This window comes from Zootoca vivipara, chromosome 4 (assembly GCF_963506605.1).
Source record: "Zootoca vivipara chromosome 4, rZooViv1.1, whole genome shotgun sequence".
In the NCBI taxonomy this organism is placed as follows: Eukaryota; Metazoa; Chordata; class Lepidosauria; order Squamata; family Lacertidae; genus Zootoca; species Zootoca vivipara.
The window spans coordinates 82,792,612-82,807,388 of NC_083279.1; the positions used below are offsets into that span (position 1 = coordinate 82,792,612).

The 14,777-nt window shown below is 43.6% G+C and overlaps 1 protein-coding gene across 2 annotated transcripts in view; it reads left to right on the plus strand.

The window, feature by feature from the left end:
• Nucleotides 1-14,777, plus strand: part of GUCY1A2 (guanylate cyclase 1 soluble subunit alpha 2) — a 182,191-nt gene that overhangs the window by 143,821 nt on the left and 23,593 nt on the right. For both annotated transcript variants that reach the window (XM_060273854.1, XM_035114362.2), the window contains exon 7: nt 11,282-11,436. In XM_060273854.1, the coding sequence (XP_060129837.1) occupies nt 11,282-11,436 (155 nt within the window). The remainder of the gene's footprint in view (nt 1-11,281; nt 11,437-14,777) is intronic.

The following is a 14,777-nucleotide window of genomic DNA, read 5'->3' on the forward strand; positions in this document are numbered from 1 at the left end:
GACCGGAAGTTGTGTGACGCAACTTCCGGTTGCGCTTCGCCCTTCTATGGGCATCAGAAAATGGCGCCGCCGGCGCCGGAAGTCGCTTTTACGTGTTTCCGGTCATGCGCGGAAGCGACTTCCGGCGCTGGCGCCGCCATTTCCTGGTGCCCATAGAAGGGCAAAGCGCCACCGGAAGTTGCGTCACGCAACTTCCGGTCATGCGCACGCTGCCGATCCCGGATCTTTACGTCCGGAACTTGGCAGCTATGTGTCCGGGTTGAACAATGGAGGTGGAGATGCTCCTTCAGGTATACTGGGCCGATGCCGTTTAGGGCTTTAAAGATCAGCACCAACACTGAACTGTGTTCGGAAACGTACTGGGAGCCAATGTAGGTCTTTCAGGACTGCTGTTATTTGGTCTCGGCGGCCCCTCCCAGTCACCAGTCTAGCTGCCGCATTCTGGATTAATTGTACTTTCCGGGTCACCTTCAAAGGTAGCCCTACATAGAGCACATTGTAGTAGTCCATGTGGGAGATAACCAGAGCATGCACGACTCTGGCAAGACAGCCCACGGGCAGGTATGGTCTCAGCCCGCATACCAGAAGGTTTCCAGTCACCAGTTTAGCTGCTGCATAAGGGGGGGGGGGAAGTATTAGCATCAGAAATGGGGAAAGTGAAGAAATGCAGCAGCTGTGAACTAACCCCCTTGAGTAGAAGAGAGGGGCGTGGTTTGGTTCACATCAGCAGTGTTTCTCTCAGGGAGGAAGGAGGTGTAGCAAAGAGAGAGAGGAGATTGGTTTAAATGCTTTTCTCTCACTGCTGCATCTCCCACTTCCCAGAGGGCTTTTTGTTCTACGCCTATCTCTGGGCTTTTTGTTCTACACAGATCACCGTGTGCCTACTGGCTTATGAATGAATCTTTTACTATGAATGAATCTTTTACTAGTTAATTTGTCATTCATAAGCCATGACTCAACAAAGTTTTATGGGTGCATATAAGGAGGACCATAGACATAGCTAGGTCTTTCTCTGAAGTTTGTTTTAAAGAGCACCACTGAAGCTGGGGGTTTCCCCCCAGTTTAAAGGCTAGTTGGAATATGTCAACAGTGCGATGCAGCAGCTAAAAAAGCCAATGCAATTCTGGGCTGCATCAATAGGAGTATAGCATCTAGATCAAGGGAAGTAATAGTACCACTGTATTCCACTCTGGTCAGACCTCACCTGGAGTACTCTGTCCAGTTCTGGGCACCACAGTTCAAGAAGGATACTGACAAGCTGGAACGTGTCCAGAAGAGGGCAACCAAAATGGTCAAAGGCCTGGAAACGATGCCTTATGAGGAACGGTTTAGGGAGCTGGGTATGTTTAGCCTGGAGAAGAGAAGGTTAAGGGGTGATATGATAGCCATGTTCAAATACCTATATAAAAGGATGTCATATAGAAGAGGGTGAAAGGTTGTTTTCTGCTGCTCCAGAGAATCGGACACGGAGCAATGGATTCAAGCTACAAGAAAGAAGATTCCACCTAAACATTAGGAAGAACTTCCTGACAGTAAGAGCTGTTCGGCAGTGGAATTTGCTGCCAAGGAGTGTGGTGGAGTCTCCTTCTTTGGAGGTCTTTAAGCAGAGACTTGACAGCCATCTGTCAGGAATGCTTTGATGGTGTTTCCTGCTTGGCAGGGGGTTGGACTGGATGGCCCTTGTGGTCTCTTCCAACTCTATGATTCTATGTGTCTATGAATAGACACTTCCATTCTCCAGCATTTCCCTTCCTGCGTTTTCACTGTGATCTTGGGTACCATGCATGACTTGCCTACTACAGTTTATTTGCCACTCTTCTAACAGTTAGTTCTGGCCACAGTGGTTTATTTAATTATCGGAAATATTTTAGCTTGCTTTTCTGGGTTCATGTCCCTCCAAAGTAGCTTACAATCAGAACGAAAAGGAAAGGAAGCAATAATGCAAAACTTTAAGCATAAAACTACCGTGCTGTAATACAGTTTGAGAAATCAGGGTTCCTGAAATTATTATATCTGTTTTATTTCCCTCTTCCTTTTATTTTTTTGTATAGGCAGCATCTCCCCCCCCCTTTACAGAGAGTGGCTTGCTTGCATCAGGAGACCCCCCCCCCCGCCAAGCAGGGGTCTGAAACACAAGTTTTCATGAGTTTTGAATTTTCAGCAATTAACTGGATGGTATCTGGCATGAAAACAAATTGATTGGCAAGCTAGCTGTTAGGAAATCCATTAGTAATGGTGGAATTTAAGTTATTGCATCCCCAGCTGCTTTAATTTAGTATGCAGGTGCTTTAATGAAATATTTATGACTTCAAAAAAAATGGTACAGGTGAATATTTTAGAAGGGAATGTTCATAAGATGGTGTGTTTTTTTTTTTCAAAGTGGGTGCAACATTCTTCATTTGAACACAGACGTACGGTTATTGTTGGCCCACCCATGAGGCAAGGTGAGGCGACTGCCTCAGGGGGCAGGATCCACAGGACAGCAGATCCAGCCTCCAAGGAATATGTGGGCTGGTCTCCTGCTGCTGCTGTGGTAGCCGAAATGGCTTCGGCACATTCCTCAGCAGCCCCACCAGTGCTGCCTCTACAGTGCCCTGTAGATTAGGAGGTGCTACTGGTTAAGACTGGGTGTTATCTGGTTTTCAGCATCGTGATACATCGCGTTACACTGATATATCACAAGGTCTGAAATAAGGATAGAGCTATGTAGAGGCATTGGCTGGCTTCACAAAGCCCTAAACGGCCTCGGTCCAGTATACCTGAAGGAGCATCTCCACCCCCATCGTTCTGCCCGGACACTGAGGTCCAGCTCCGAGGGCCTTCTGGCGGTTCCCTCACTACGAGAAGCCAAGTTACAGGGAACCAGGCAGAGGGCCTTCTTGGTGGTGGCGCCCACCCTGTGGAACGCCCTCCCATCAGATGTCAAAGAGAAAAACAGCTACCAGATTTTTAGAAGACATCTGAAGGCAGCCCTGTTTAGGGAGGCTTTTAATGTTTAATAGATTATTTTATTTCACTTTTCTGTTGGAAGCCGCCCAGAGTAGCTGGGGAAACCCAGCCAGATAGGCGGGGTATAAATAATAAATTATTATTATTATTATTATTATTATTATTATTATTGCTATTTTCCTCACATTGTGATTTTTCCATAGCGTGCACACACACACATCATGATTCGTGGTATATTGCCAGGCCAAAAATTCTACAACTGATCTCACAATATGGACTTCAAGTGGGTTTTGGACGATATATCGCCCAGCCTTAACACACATCATGATTTGCAATATATTGCCAGGTCAAAAATTATGAAACCGATATCATGATATGGATTTCAAACCAATTTTGGACGATATATTGATTTATCGCTCAGCCCTCCTGCTGGTCTCCTAGACTCTGAACCCGCCCAGTGTGATTCAGAGCAGGCCTATGATTCCACTTGAGGAGCGGATCATCATCATCATCATCATCATCGTTTTATTATTTATACCCCACCCATCTGGGTGGCTTACAACGCATACAAAAATGTAAAACATCAGATATTAAAAATATCTTTTTAAAGTAAGATACAGTGGTACCTCGGTTTAAGTACACAATTGGTTCCAGAAATCTGTACTTAACCTGAAGAGTACTTAAGCTGAAGCGAACTTCCCCATTGAAAGTAATGGAAAATGGATTAATCCGTTCCAGGTGGGTCCACGGAGTACTCAACCTGAAGCGTACTTAACCCGAAGTATGAGTGTAATTGGTTCCGGAAGTCCGTACTTAACCTGAAGCGTACTTAACCTGAAGCGAACATTCCCATTGAAAGTAATGGAAAGTGGATTAATCTGTTCCAGACGGGTCCGCGGAGTACTTAAACTGAAAATACTCAAACTGAGGCGTACTTAAACCGAGGTATGACTGTAGTTGCTTATTTCCTTGACATCTGATGGGAGGGCGATCCACAGGGCAGGTGCCACTACCGATAAGGCCCTCTGCCTGGTTCCCTGTAACCTCATTTCTCGCAGTGAGGGAACCGCCAGTAGCCCTCGGCGCTGGACCTCGGTGTCTGGGCAGAATGATGGGGGTGGAGATGCTCCTTCAGGTGGGAATAGGTGGTCCTTGATGGAAGGCAAGCTGTTTCTACCCTGTTTCTCATATTTTAAGACATACCCATAAAATAAGCCATAGCAGGATTTTTAAGCAGTCAAGGAATATAAGCCATACCCTGAAAATAAGACATAGTGATAGGCGCAGCAGCAATGCTGGCCGCGGCAGGAGGAGGAGGGAAAAAATAAGACATCCCCTGAAAATAAGCCATAGTGTGTTTTTTTCAGGAAAAAATAAATATAAGACGTGTCTTATAATATGAGAAACACGGTACCTCCACAGTGGAAGACAATGTGCCCCTGAATGCCAGTAAAGGAGAGGACTGTTTCACTCAGCTTCTGCTTGCAAGCTTCTCATAGTCATCTGGTTGGCCACTGTGGGAACAGGATGCTGGACTAGAGGGGCAATTGGGCTGATCCAGCTTGGCTCTGATTTTTATTCTTAACTGTCTGCTGTTTATGCCTTTTTTGTCATGTTTTAACATTTGGATTCCCCCCTGCTCTTTTATGCATATACATTTTAACCATTATTATTTTTATTGTATTTTTGCTGTCCTGTTAACCACTTTGAATACCATTGACAGCAAGAAAGAGCATAAATTGAAGCCTAGTCCACCCTAGTATTACTTTAGAATCTAGTAAAGGTTTGGAAATCTTATGGATCAAGCTGGAAAATAAATCCTATTTTAGATCAACTGCTTTCTTGAAAGTACTAACAATTCTTTTCCTGAGCAAAGCTATTGACTAGTAGTAGTAAAGAAAAAAGAGTGTAACAATCTATTTTTAATCTTTTACCATTGCATTTTCCTTTCAATGTGGACATAAACTTTACTGCTCACAGGAAATGTTAATAGACTGCAAAGGACATAACACAGATTTCTGATTTAATAAAATAATTCTGTTAGACTGGGAGAGGAAATCCTTCATATATTTATTTTATTTTTGAAGCATTGAATAAGTGATGAATAAAACATTATCTGACATTTAAATATGCATAGTGTAAGTAAGGAAATGATTAAAAATATTCAAAATTGAAATGAAGAGATGCCAGCACTAATTGGTCATGCTTGGGCTATGAAAGTGCATGTACTCAGTATTTGCAAGTATTGACAATTTCTTAAGAGAGAGAGAGAGAGACTGTGCAGCTCTTTCCCATTCAAAGCTTAGCTGTGTCCTCTATTGCAAAACCCCCTACAGGTCATGAAGGCCATAGCATTCTTCCACTTGTCTTCCTCAACAGCTGGTATTCAGGGACACGCTCCCTCTGCTGGTGAAGTCAGAACATAGCCATCATGCCCAGTAGCCTTGCAATACATAAACTTGTCTAATCCTCTTTTGCACCTATGCAAACTAGTAGCCATCATTACCTAGTCTGGTAGAGAATTTTACTGCTGAACCATATATGGGCTGTGTGAATAAGCACTTTCTTTAACTGTCCCGAATCTTCCATCATTCATCTTCATTGGATGGCCTTTAGTTCTACCTCTCATCTTGTTATATCCCCTTTAGCTGAGGAAAGGTTGTGGAGACAATACGGTGGATGGGACATTCAAGTGGTCTATGACATTGCGGCTTTTCGTTTGATTGTTGAAGGTATAGCCCACCTTTCCATATTTAAAGCTCAATAAAATACATTGCCAACAAGGGTTTTGCGACACCTGAAAGACAAACAGATTAGTCCATGAAAGCTTGTGCTATATATGTTTGTTAACCTTCAAGATGATACACCTGGTTGTTGTTATAGGTGTTTGCTACATCTAATACTGGTATATCCTACATGGCTCACTAAAGCTAACAGTAGGCCTACGCTTGGCCCAGCTAGCCCTATGCTTCTTCCTAGTTTGTAAGCCATGTGACTTAAGTTTCTTTTTGCTAAGTCTGGAAAAGTAAAATATTATACATTTCCCCAGTCTTTAATGCGGATAAATTCTGGCATATTGTATAGCACTATGGTAACAATTACAGAGAAATGTGAAGTTCTGTGAGCCCTTCGGAAAGAACTGTAAAATCACTGGGTATCTCGTCATGCCATACCCTCCAACACAATGCAGGCCATATCTGGGACAATATCTGCTTGGTCTTAAGTCCTGCTTGAGATCATGGACCTCAAAAAAGCGCTTTTTGGGGCGAGATCTCACCCTGAAATCATGTGAGAGCAAGGCGCCCCAAATGGCTGCCGTGCTTTCATGGGATGTCCCGATTTTTCCGGGGCTGTTGAAGGGTATGTCACAAAGCTGCCAAGTCTCCCGCTGAAAAATGCGGAATCAGCAGCGGCGCGGCACCGGAAGTCGCTTCTACACATGCCTGGACATGCGTAGAAGCAACTTCCGGTGCCACTCTGCCCGATTTCCGGTGCCCATACATGGGCAGAGCGGCACCCAAAATGGAGCCTCTGGCAAGTAGGAAATCCATGGGATTTCCGGGATTTTTTTCCATTCGGGAGAACAGCGGTAAACGGATTAAAATCCGTTTCCCGCGAAAAACGGGAGACTTGGCAGCTATGGTATGTCATGGTTGTGCTGAGATATATGCGCAAGAGGTCACAAGCTGAGTTGTGCAGCTTAATTCTATAGATTCTATGAAGCAGGCCTGTTTTGCCTGAACATATGGAAGAATCTTGACTCAACACATGATGAAATCCTCTGAAAGCGAATGCCTTTGGATTTTATTTTCACACAGCAGTTTAAAAATTCTCTTTCTGAAAACACTGGAACGAAATGGGTGGTTTTATTTTGAAGGTTGCTGAGAACACACCAGGTTTCACAGAACAACTCACCCATGAGAAACTCTGTTAGAGGAGTTGTCTGTGTGTCCAAATTTCTCTCTCTGCAGTGACACCATAAGACCTGCAGCAAAGTCCCCCAGCGCTTGAAGATATGTCACATACTCACAGAGGCCCAGTTCCCTGGGTTATTTTCTCCTCTTTTGAAAGACCTATGAATAATCCTGCAAAAAATTATATATTTCTTCTATATACTATGTCCTTGTTTTTTACCCTCCTTTCTCCTTACAGAGAGCTTCTTATTTTTGCTGTTTCTATAATATTGATTAAATTCTCTGTCCCCAAAGGCCTCATAATACTAGAGAAAAGGATATTTCAGAGAGCTGGAAAACATTCACGTACAAGATAGTGAAGTAATATTCTCATATTTCCTCTCACAAATCCTGTCTTTTTATATAAAAAAAATAGGCTTTGGCTTTCTTCCCTTCATGCTTGGCTAGCGATCTGAAGTACATTTTGTTAACTCCCTTTTGAAAAATAGCACTGTCCATTACAGACTTCCCTTCATTTACAGCTTGCGGAGCCCAAGACAATGCGCAAGGATTTAAACCTGAAATGTATTAGTAACCAAATTGTAAAGCAAGGACTCTTTGCAGGGAACATGTCTAGAAAGGATCATGTATATGCCAAGGAAGGAGAAGAAATAGGGGAAAGCAGAAGTCAACCAACCGTGATCTTAAAATAAAAAAACCCTATGAGGAAAGAAAGAAACCTTCTCATTCCGCCCACAGTAGCAAACTAATAATAAAAATGTATTGCCAAGCAGGTTGGACACTGAGCAGACGTTTTGCAGAAAGCTGATTTGATTTGGTGACCAAATTTAACCGGACTGATTTAGATACCGTACTTATTTGGTTTAAGCCATGTGGTCTCCTTCAGCTGAGCGTGTGTCCTGCTAATGTTAATTAGCTAAGAAATGTCTCGCTGAAGGAAACCAGGTCCAAGATGCACTAAACATTGTTGTATTCCTTAACGGAGGCATAGTTTAAACCGTGTTGCAGAAGGAACACTAGTGACCTGAAGGAGGGCAAGTGGGGATGCAGCTGTTGTACCATCCAACTCTGGCCAAAGGATGGAACTGCCTGGCCTCACACCAGCCGTGGATGCCTCCATGCCATGGCTGTCCACTTTCGGATTTGAAAATAAGGGATCAGCAGCAGCCTCACCTGTTCCGGGGACAGTCTACGCCGTCTACGGTATATCTAACAGTCCAGGATAGCAGCGGGAAACGGTGCTGGAATAAGGCAATTTCCAGCAAAAAAAGGGAAGGTTGACAGCTGTGGCTTGGAATAAGGGAGCTTCTTGCAAAAAAGGGAGGGTTGACAGCTATGCTCCATGCCTCAAATATTCCAGAGACCATATTCCTTGACCCCTGTAAAAACTTACAGGTCAAGCATGGTGCCTGCTCTGACCTACTAGATTTGGTAATAGGACTGCTTTTGGCCCTCTGTCCTATCTCACCCCATAGAATCACAACTAAAAAATGGAGTTTCTCAGATATAAGGTGGCTTTCTTCTATGCACCACAGTTGAGCATAGATTGAGCACAGTTGGGCAAGATTTTCATGTTTCCATTTGTTTCCATGACTAAACACCTGATTTGTTTCGTCATTCCTTTGGTAATTCATATTGGTTGCATTCTTCATTTGTTGAGTTGTCATTCATCTAATTACATTTGTTTTCATCTGCGTTGTTTTTCTTTCTTTGTTCCTTTAGTGCCAGTAGCAAAAGCAGAGCTGATTTCCATAGCCAGATGCTGGCAGCCTTCACTTGGTTTCTGCAGAATGCCCCAAATAATGCATTGTCCCCCTTTTGCTTCAACCTCCCACAGAAATATTGGTGAAAAGTTTTGAAAATGAGAATACAGGGCTGTTGTAAAGAGAACTGAAGCCATGTATGAATGTGATGATGATGATGATGATGATGCCCATCTTACTGGGTTGCCCCAGCCACTCGGGGCAACTTCCAGCAAATTAAAACATCAAACATAGTAAAACATCAAACATTAAAAGCTTCCCTAAACAAGGCTGCCTTCAGATATCTTCCAAAAGCCAGATAGTTGTTTATTTCCTTGACATCTGATGAGAGGGCGTTCCACAGGGTGGGTGCCACTACCGAGAAGGCCCTCTGCCTGGTTCCCTGTAACCACGCTTCTCACATTGAGGAAACCACCAGAAGGTCCTCTGAGCTGGACCTCAGTGTCTGGGCAGAACGATGGGAGTGGAGATGCTCCTTCAGGTATACAGGGCTTTGAACAATGGGAATGCCAAGTGCTGCAGTTTAAATACCAAGTGTTGCAATTTAATGTTCGGAGACCTGAAAGGCCTGATTCCTTGGCCCCAAAGCAGGATTGCTGTGGAATCCAAACCACTGGCTCCACGGAGTTGACAAAGCAGATCATTCCAAATGACATGAGTGGACGAACCAAACCAAGAAGCTGTAGGAGGAGGCAAACATGGATGGCTGCTCTTCCAGTAAGGAAGCTATTTCCCAAACCTGAACGTTCTTTCCTGGGCAAGCGAAGCAAAACCAAAGTATAATTCCTCTTTATAAGCATTTGTGCCAAAAAAAGAAAGAAAAAGACTTCTGGTGTCGTTCCAGTTTCCCCAGTCCAATGTAATATGCTTTCATGCCTGACAGTTACAAGAATATATGCAGGCTGACGGGTTGCCAGACTTTTATTTCAGCTCAGGCCGGAAGAATCTCAGGGAGATGAATGGTTTCTCTTTTAAACAGGAGTGACATGGAAAGCAACAAGCTGGTTCCGCAGCCTTGTTCCTGAGCCTGACCATAGTGCAGATTGTGTAAATCCAAAAGGCCACAAGTGCTATGGAATATTTCCAAAAAAAGGACCCGGTGTGTGTCTGGGAAAGGGGGGAGCAGGCATAGCCATCATTCAGGCTCTCCCACCTCTCAGATTTATTTGATTAGATGCAAGGAGACATTGGTTATATAATTTTTCTTACCCTTTCAGCCATACTTAATTTGCACTCCCACATTAAACAGACTTGGGAAGATGCAGCTGTTAAAACCAGCAGGCCATTGGGCTGAAACTCCTGATAAAAAAAATCTCATCACATCTCATCAAGGTCACACTGTTTTGTAGTCACCCCAGCTCCAACTGCGGTGAGCTTTTGTGAAAATATCCATAGTTTGATAGTGAGTTGCTTGGTTGGTTTGAATCTGTTGGCAGGTCCAAAGGTGTATCTTAGTGGATTTTTTTTATACATGGTGCTTTCCCCATTAATTCACACAACTGGTTGAGGAGACTGTAGGCCCAGGAGTGGGGAATTTTGTGCTCCTCCAGATGTTACTGGACTACGGCTCCCATAATCCCTGACAGTTTGCCATGCAGCCTGGTATATTCCGTTGAAATATATAAAAATGTTACGCACAAACCGTTTTAAATTTTTTTGTATGCCGTTTTACCATTTCATAAAATTGTATTAACAATTCTATATATATATTTCGTATCAAATTTGGACACAACACCACATTCCACAATGGGGAGTGTTCTTAGCAACGTAGGGTATACAAATGTCACACCTGCGCAAGGTAAAAGCCCCTTTTTGGGACCTCAAAACTCAGCCAGCAGACCCTCCCAGCCATGCTGGGAAAAGAACCTACAGGAAAGGTAGCAAAACATCGTCCTCTAGCAGCGTCTATACTGTTACTGCAGCTTAAAAAAAGCTTCCTTGTGTGTTTGATGACCCTATATAATGTTTTATATATGTGACTCTAAAGCTTGGGTTCAATTTTATATCTGCTTACAGTGATTTCAAAAATGGTCAAAAAATGGATAAATAAAATTTCTAAAATCATTTTGTGCGTGAGGTTTTTTAATCAAATCTCTTTGAAAGTAAGATTTTATCTAACCTTTAATGAAAGCTCATCAAATTATGATACAGGGAAATGAGGTTGTAAAAAAGTCATCACCCTAGTACATGCATATACTATGTATATGCATATGTATATGTAATATGTATATAACTATACTACTGATTTTGAATATGCCATGAGTGTATATTAATTGGCCATGTTTTCTTATACTCTGTCAGTGGCCACAAAGTTGCATACCATTGCATCTGTTGGTGTGTGTGTTTTTTGTGATTATGAAAGTTAGCAGAATGAAATATTCTGGCGTTAACCCAAATGAAATGAGATGTGTTTTACTACAAGGAAACGTGGGCTCATGCCTATGCGCATGCACGCGCACACAACCCTCTTTCACATCTTTATCTGTCTTCTTCAGAAATGCAAACCAGAATATTCCTGACCATCTGAATCTGTGGCTGTTGATATCAGTTTAAATTAACATTGCGCTGGATTCTGAGCATCTATTCATTTGCTAGGGAAAATAACAGAAGATTCAATGTAAGAGGTTTGATTTTTTTTCCCCTTTCCCTTAACAGATGAGGATAGGGATTCACTCAGGATCTGTTCTGGCTGGAGTAGTTGGTGTGAGAATGCCAAGATACTGTCTCTTTGGCAATAATGTCACCCTAGCAAGCAAATTTGAGTCAGGAAGTCATCCTCGTCGCATCAACGTCAGCCCGACAACATACCAGTAAGTACTCAACAGCCTTTCTTTGCACAGTCTGCTCTATGCATCCCATGATCTTCTTTTAACTATGTTTTTATTCCTAAATGTATTATTATGAGAGAAATACATAAACGTCTGGAAATAAAACAATATGTCCCAAAATACCAAAAAAAGAGAGAAATTGTTACATATTTCTGAAGGATAAAAGGTTAGCTGAAGGATAAATTAAGAAGATGTTAAATTAACCAATAGAGGATTTGTAGCTGGATGGTACGGACAGGGAGTTGGCAGGCGATCCATAACTTCCAGGTGTTTCTGTTTAGATTTTTTATTGATTTAATTACAGTGGGCCCTCTGGATATGAAGGTAATTCATTCCAGGGGTCTGTACGTATCCCAAAAAATCCGCAAGCAGAAGTGCTGCTTCTGCGTATGTGCGTTGCACAATAGAGTGCTTCTGCGCATGCGCGCATGGCAAAACCCGGAAGAATACACTTCCGGGTTTGCCACGTTCGCAACCCGAAAGTTACGTTACCCGAAGGTAACGTAACCCGAGGGTCCACTGTATAAAGATTTCTACCTTTGAGTGTGAGGAACCTGAGGCCTTACAGATATTGCTGAACTACATCTCCTATCAGTCCCAGTCAACATGCCTGATGGCCAGGAATGCTGGGAAACGTTGTTCAGCAACATCTAGAGCACCAACGCTTCTGCTTTGTGCACTTGCTTTCAGGTGAGGACATTGGCTTTTTCTTCTCCATTTTTTTTAAAAAATTTGACAGCAATTTGGAGGCATGCGGCTTTCTCAGCCTTCAGCATTGTTCATATGATTTCTCTTTTTAAGCAGCACCAGGGCTTACACTGTATTTATACTTCCCTGTAAGCCTCTACGTAAAGAAAATTTTATGTAATTGTCTGCACTCAGGACGTGAGGCATTCACCACGCTAGAATACAAAGCAGCTAGAGACTGGGCGTTTTTTAAAAACTCATTAAATACAGGCGAAAGAAATGAAGCAAGCTCACTTCAGATAAAAATCATGCAACTGGGGAGGAAGGGCGGTTGCTTGTACAAAAGGCAGGCATGTTGAGCAGACTTTTGACGGCCAAATAGGCAGGGACGGATGGTGATGGATGAAGAGCGGCAGAGCAGAGACTTGGGAATACAAAGTAGTTATGGACACGGTCAGGAGAAAGCGAAGCCCATCTCTGCAAATGCTGTTGTCAGAATCCGCTGCAGTACTGACTTGACAGTATATCCGAAGGAGAATAATCGGGGTCTAATTTCCCTAATGCAGTTCTGGTACAGGCTGCTTTTGTTCCGTTTTTGCTTTGTTTTTTTTAATTGTTGCTTTGATACTCAAACTCCCTGTGTAGATTGGTATTCAACAGCTGGTCCCTAGAAATCAGAATGTGATTTAGGATATTGGAATGTGGCTTACAATGTGGGGGGGGGGAAATTAAACTATAGCTTGTCACCTGGTTAAAGAAACTGTCAGTTAATCAGAAGCCACCTGGGATCCTTTGACTGGAGGTGCCAGGATTGCATGTTCTGCTCCTGAGCTATGACCCTTCCTTCACCCGTCCCCACTGTCCTCCAAGGATAGGGCAAGAACATTCTTGCCAGCATGCAAGATCAGAAGCCAACCGAGACCCAACAACCCAGCCAGGACGCCTTCATTATTTCTGTACAAAACCCATGAGTCATGTGGCACGAGCCATCTGGCGAATTCTGGCACGCTTTCGGCATCTGTTGGCGTTAACAATCCACTGGCAAAACCTGAAACACAGATTTTGACTTTTGACACATTGTGTGGCAGCTTTAGTCCCTTAAACGCTGAGACTCTGAACCTGACCTCGGTGGAAATTGTGCAGTACAGTATAGAAATAGTTTAAACGAAGAAATGTTAGTCATTTGGAAAGGAGAAAAGACCCATTTGGACCACCTCACCCAACAGACAAACACCATCTTGGTGATGATGGCAGGAGATGTGGTCTCATGAAGCAGAATCAGCACTGACTCCAAGGTCTGTACAACAGTTCTGTTTTTCATCGCAGTACTTTTTAGCATTCCTAACCCCATGGTTAACATGAAGAGGGCCCCAGGTTCAATCCCTGGGGTTTTTGTTTTTGTTTTTTAAGGATTTGGTAGTAGCTGGTGGGGAATTATCTCTCCCTGGTTCGCCAGAAGCAGCTTAGTCATGCCTGGGGCGGAGGTGGTGTTGTGGGCAGGCCCGACCGAAATCTCGCAATGGAGGCTGAGAGCTCAGCCCCCTCGCGATTGGCTGTTCCCATCTCCGTCAGTCCCAGGCCGACCAATGAGGTTGGCCAGGGGGCGGGGCTTGTTCAGAAGGGGGGGCAGGTTACGTCATCACCCGCCCAGCAAATGGAGAAATATTCCGTTAAAGGTTTCCGGGGGCGGAGCTTGGTCCAGAGCCTGGAGAGGCAGGGCCGTAAGGCACACCCCAACGGTGGCCACAGGAGGAGTTCCGGTAGATGTACATCACTCCTTACTGGTGGTCAATTTCTCCCAGACTCCAACACACGGGTTGGTGTCAGATATAGTCAGTTAGGTTCCAATGCCTAAGCCAATACCACTCAACATCCGTAACCAATAAAAGTTGTAGCCTTATTCGCCCACTTAAAATCTATCATTTGTGTCTTGTGTCTTATTCTCAAGGGGAGGGAGGGACATAGCCACACAAGGCAAGTTGAGCACTGCAACCCCAGAGTCGCCTGCGACTGGACCTAACGGTCAGGGGTCCCTTTACCTTTACCTTTTACAATCCTGGAGGCTCACCAACAATCTAGATCAGGGCTTCCAAAACTTGGGTCTCCAGCTGTTTTTGGACTGCAGTTCCCATCAACCCTGACCACTGGTCCTGGTAGCTAGGGATGATGGGAGTTGTAGTCCAAAAACAGCTGGAGACCCAAGTTTGGGAAACACTGGGCTAGATTATTCTGGGCTAGCTGATTAAATAGTGTGGCTTGCATAAGTCAGGATCCTATGTTCCTAAGAGGTGCAATCTGATGCTACCATTCAACAGGAAGGACTTGCTTCTATGCCTGAGTTGTTGCAACTGTTTCAAGTGTTTGTTTCACAGAAAACAATGATTTTGCTGTAAAGCAAAGGGAGCAGAGCTCATTAAGGTAGATACACTGGAAGACTTGATTTTGAAATGCCTCCTCTTCACTAATATGTGTACAATATATGTGCAATACTCTGGCTACCTTTGTAAACAACCTATTCCTGTGAACATTAAAAATGAAAAAAGGAAGACATGATGCAAGGAACAGCTTTACTAAATGCCCAGCCAGCGAGCTGTGAAACTGAAGTAATTGCTTGTTTTAGATATAATTTCTCTGGT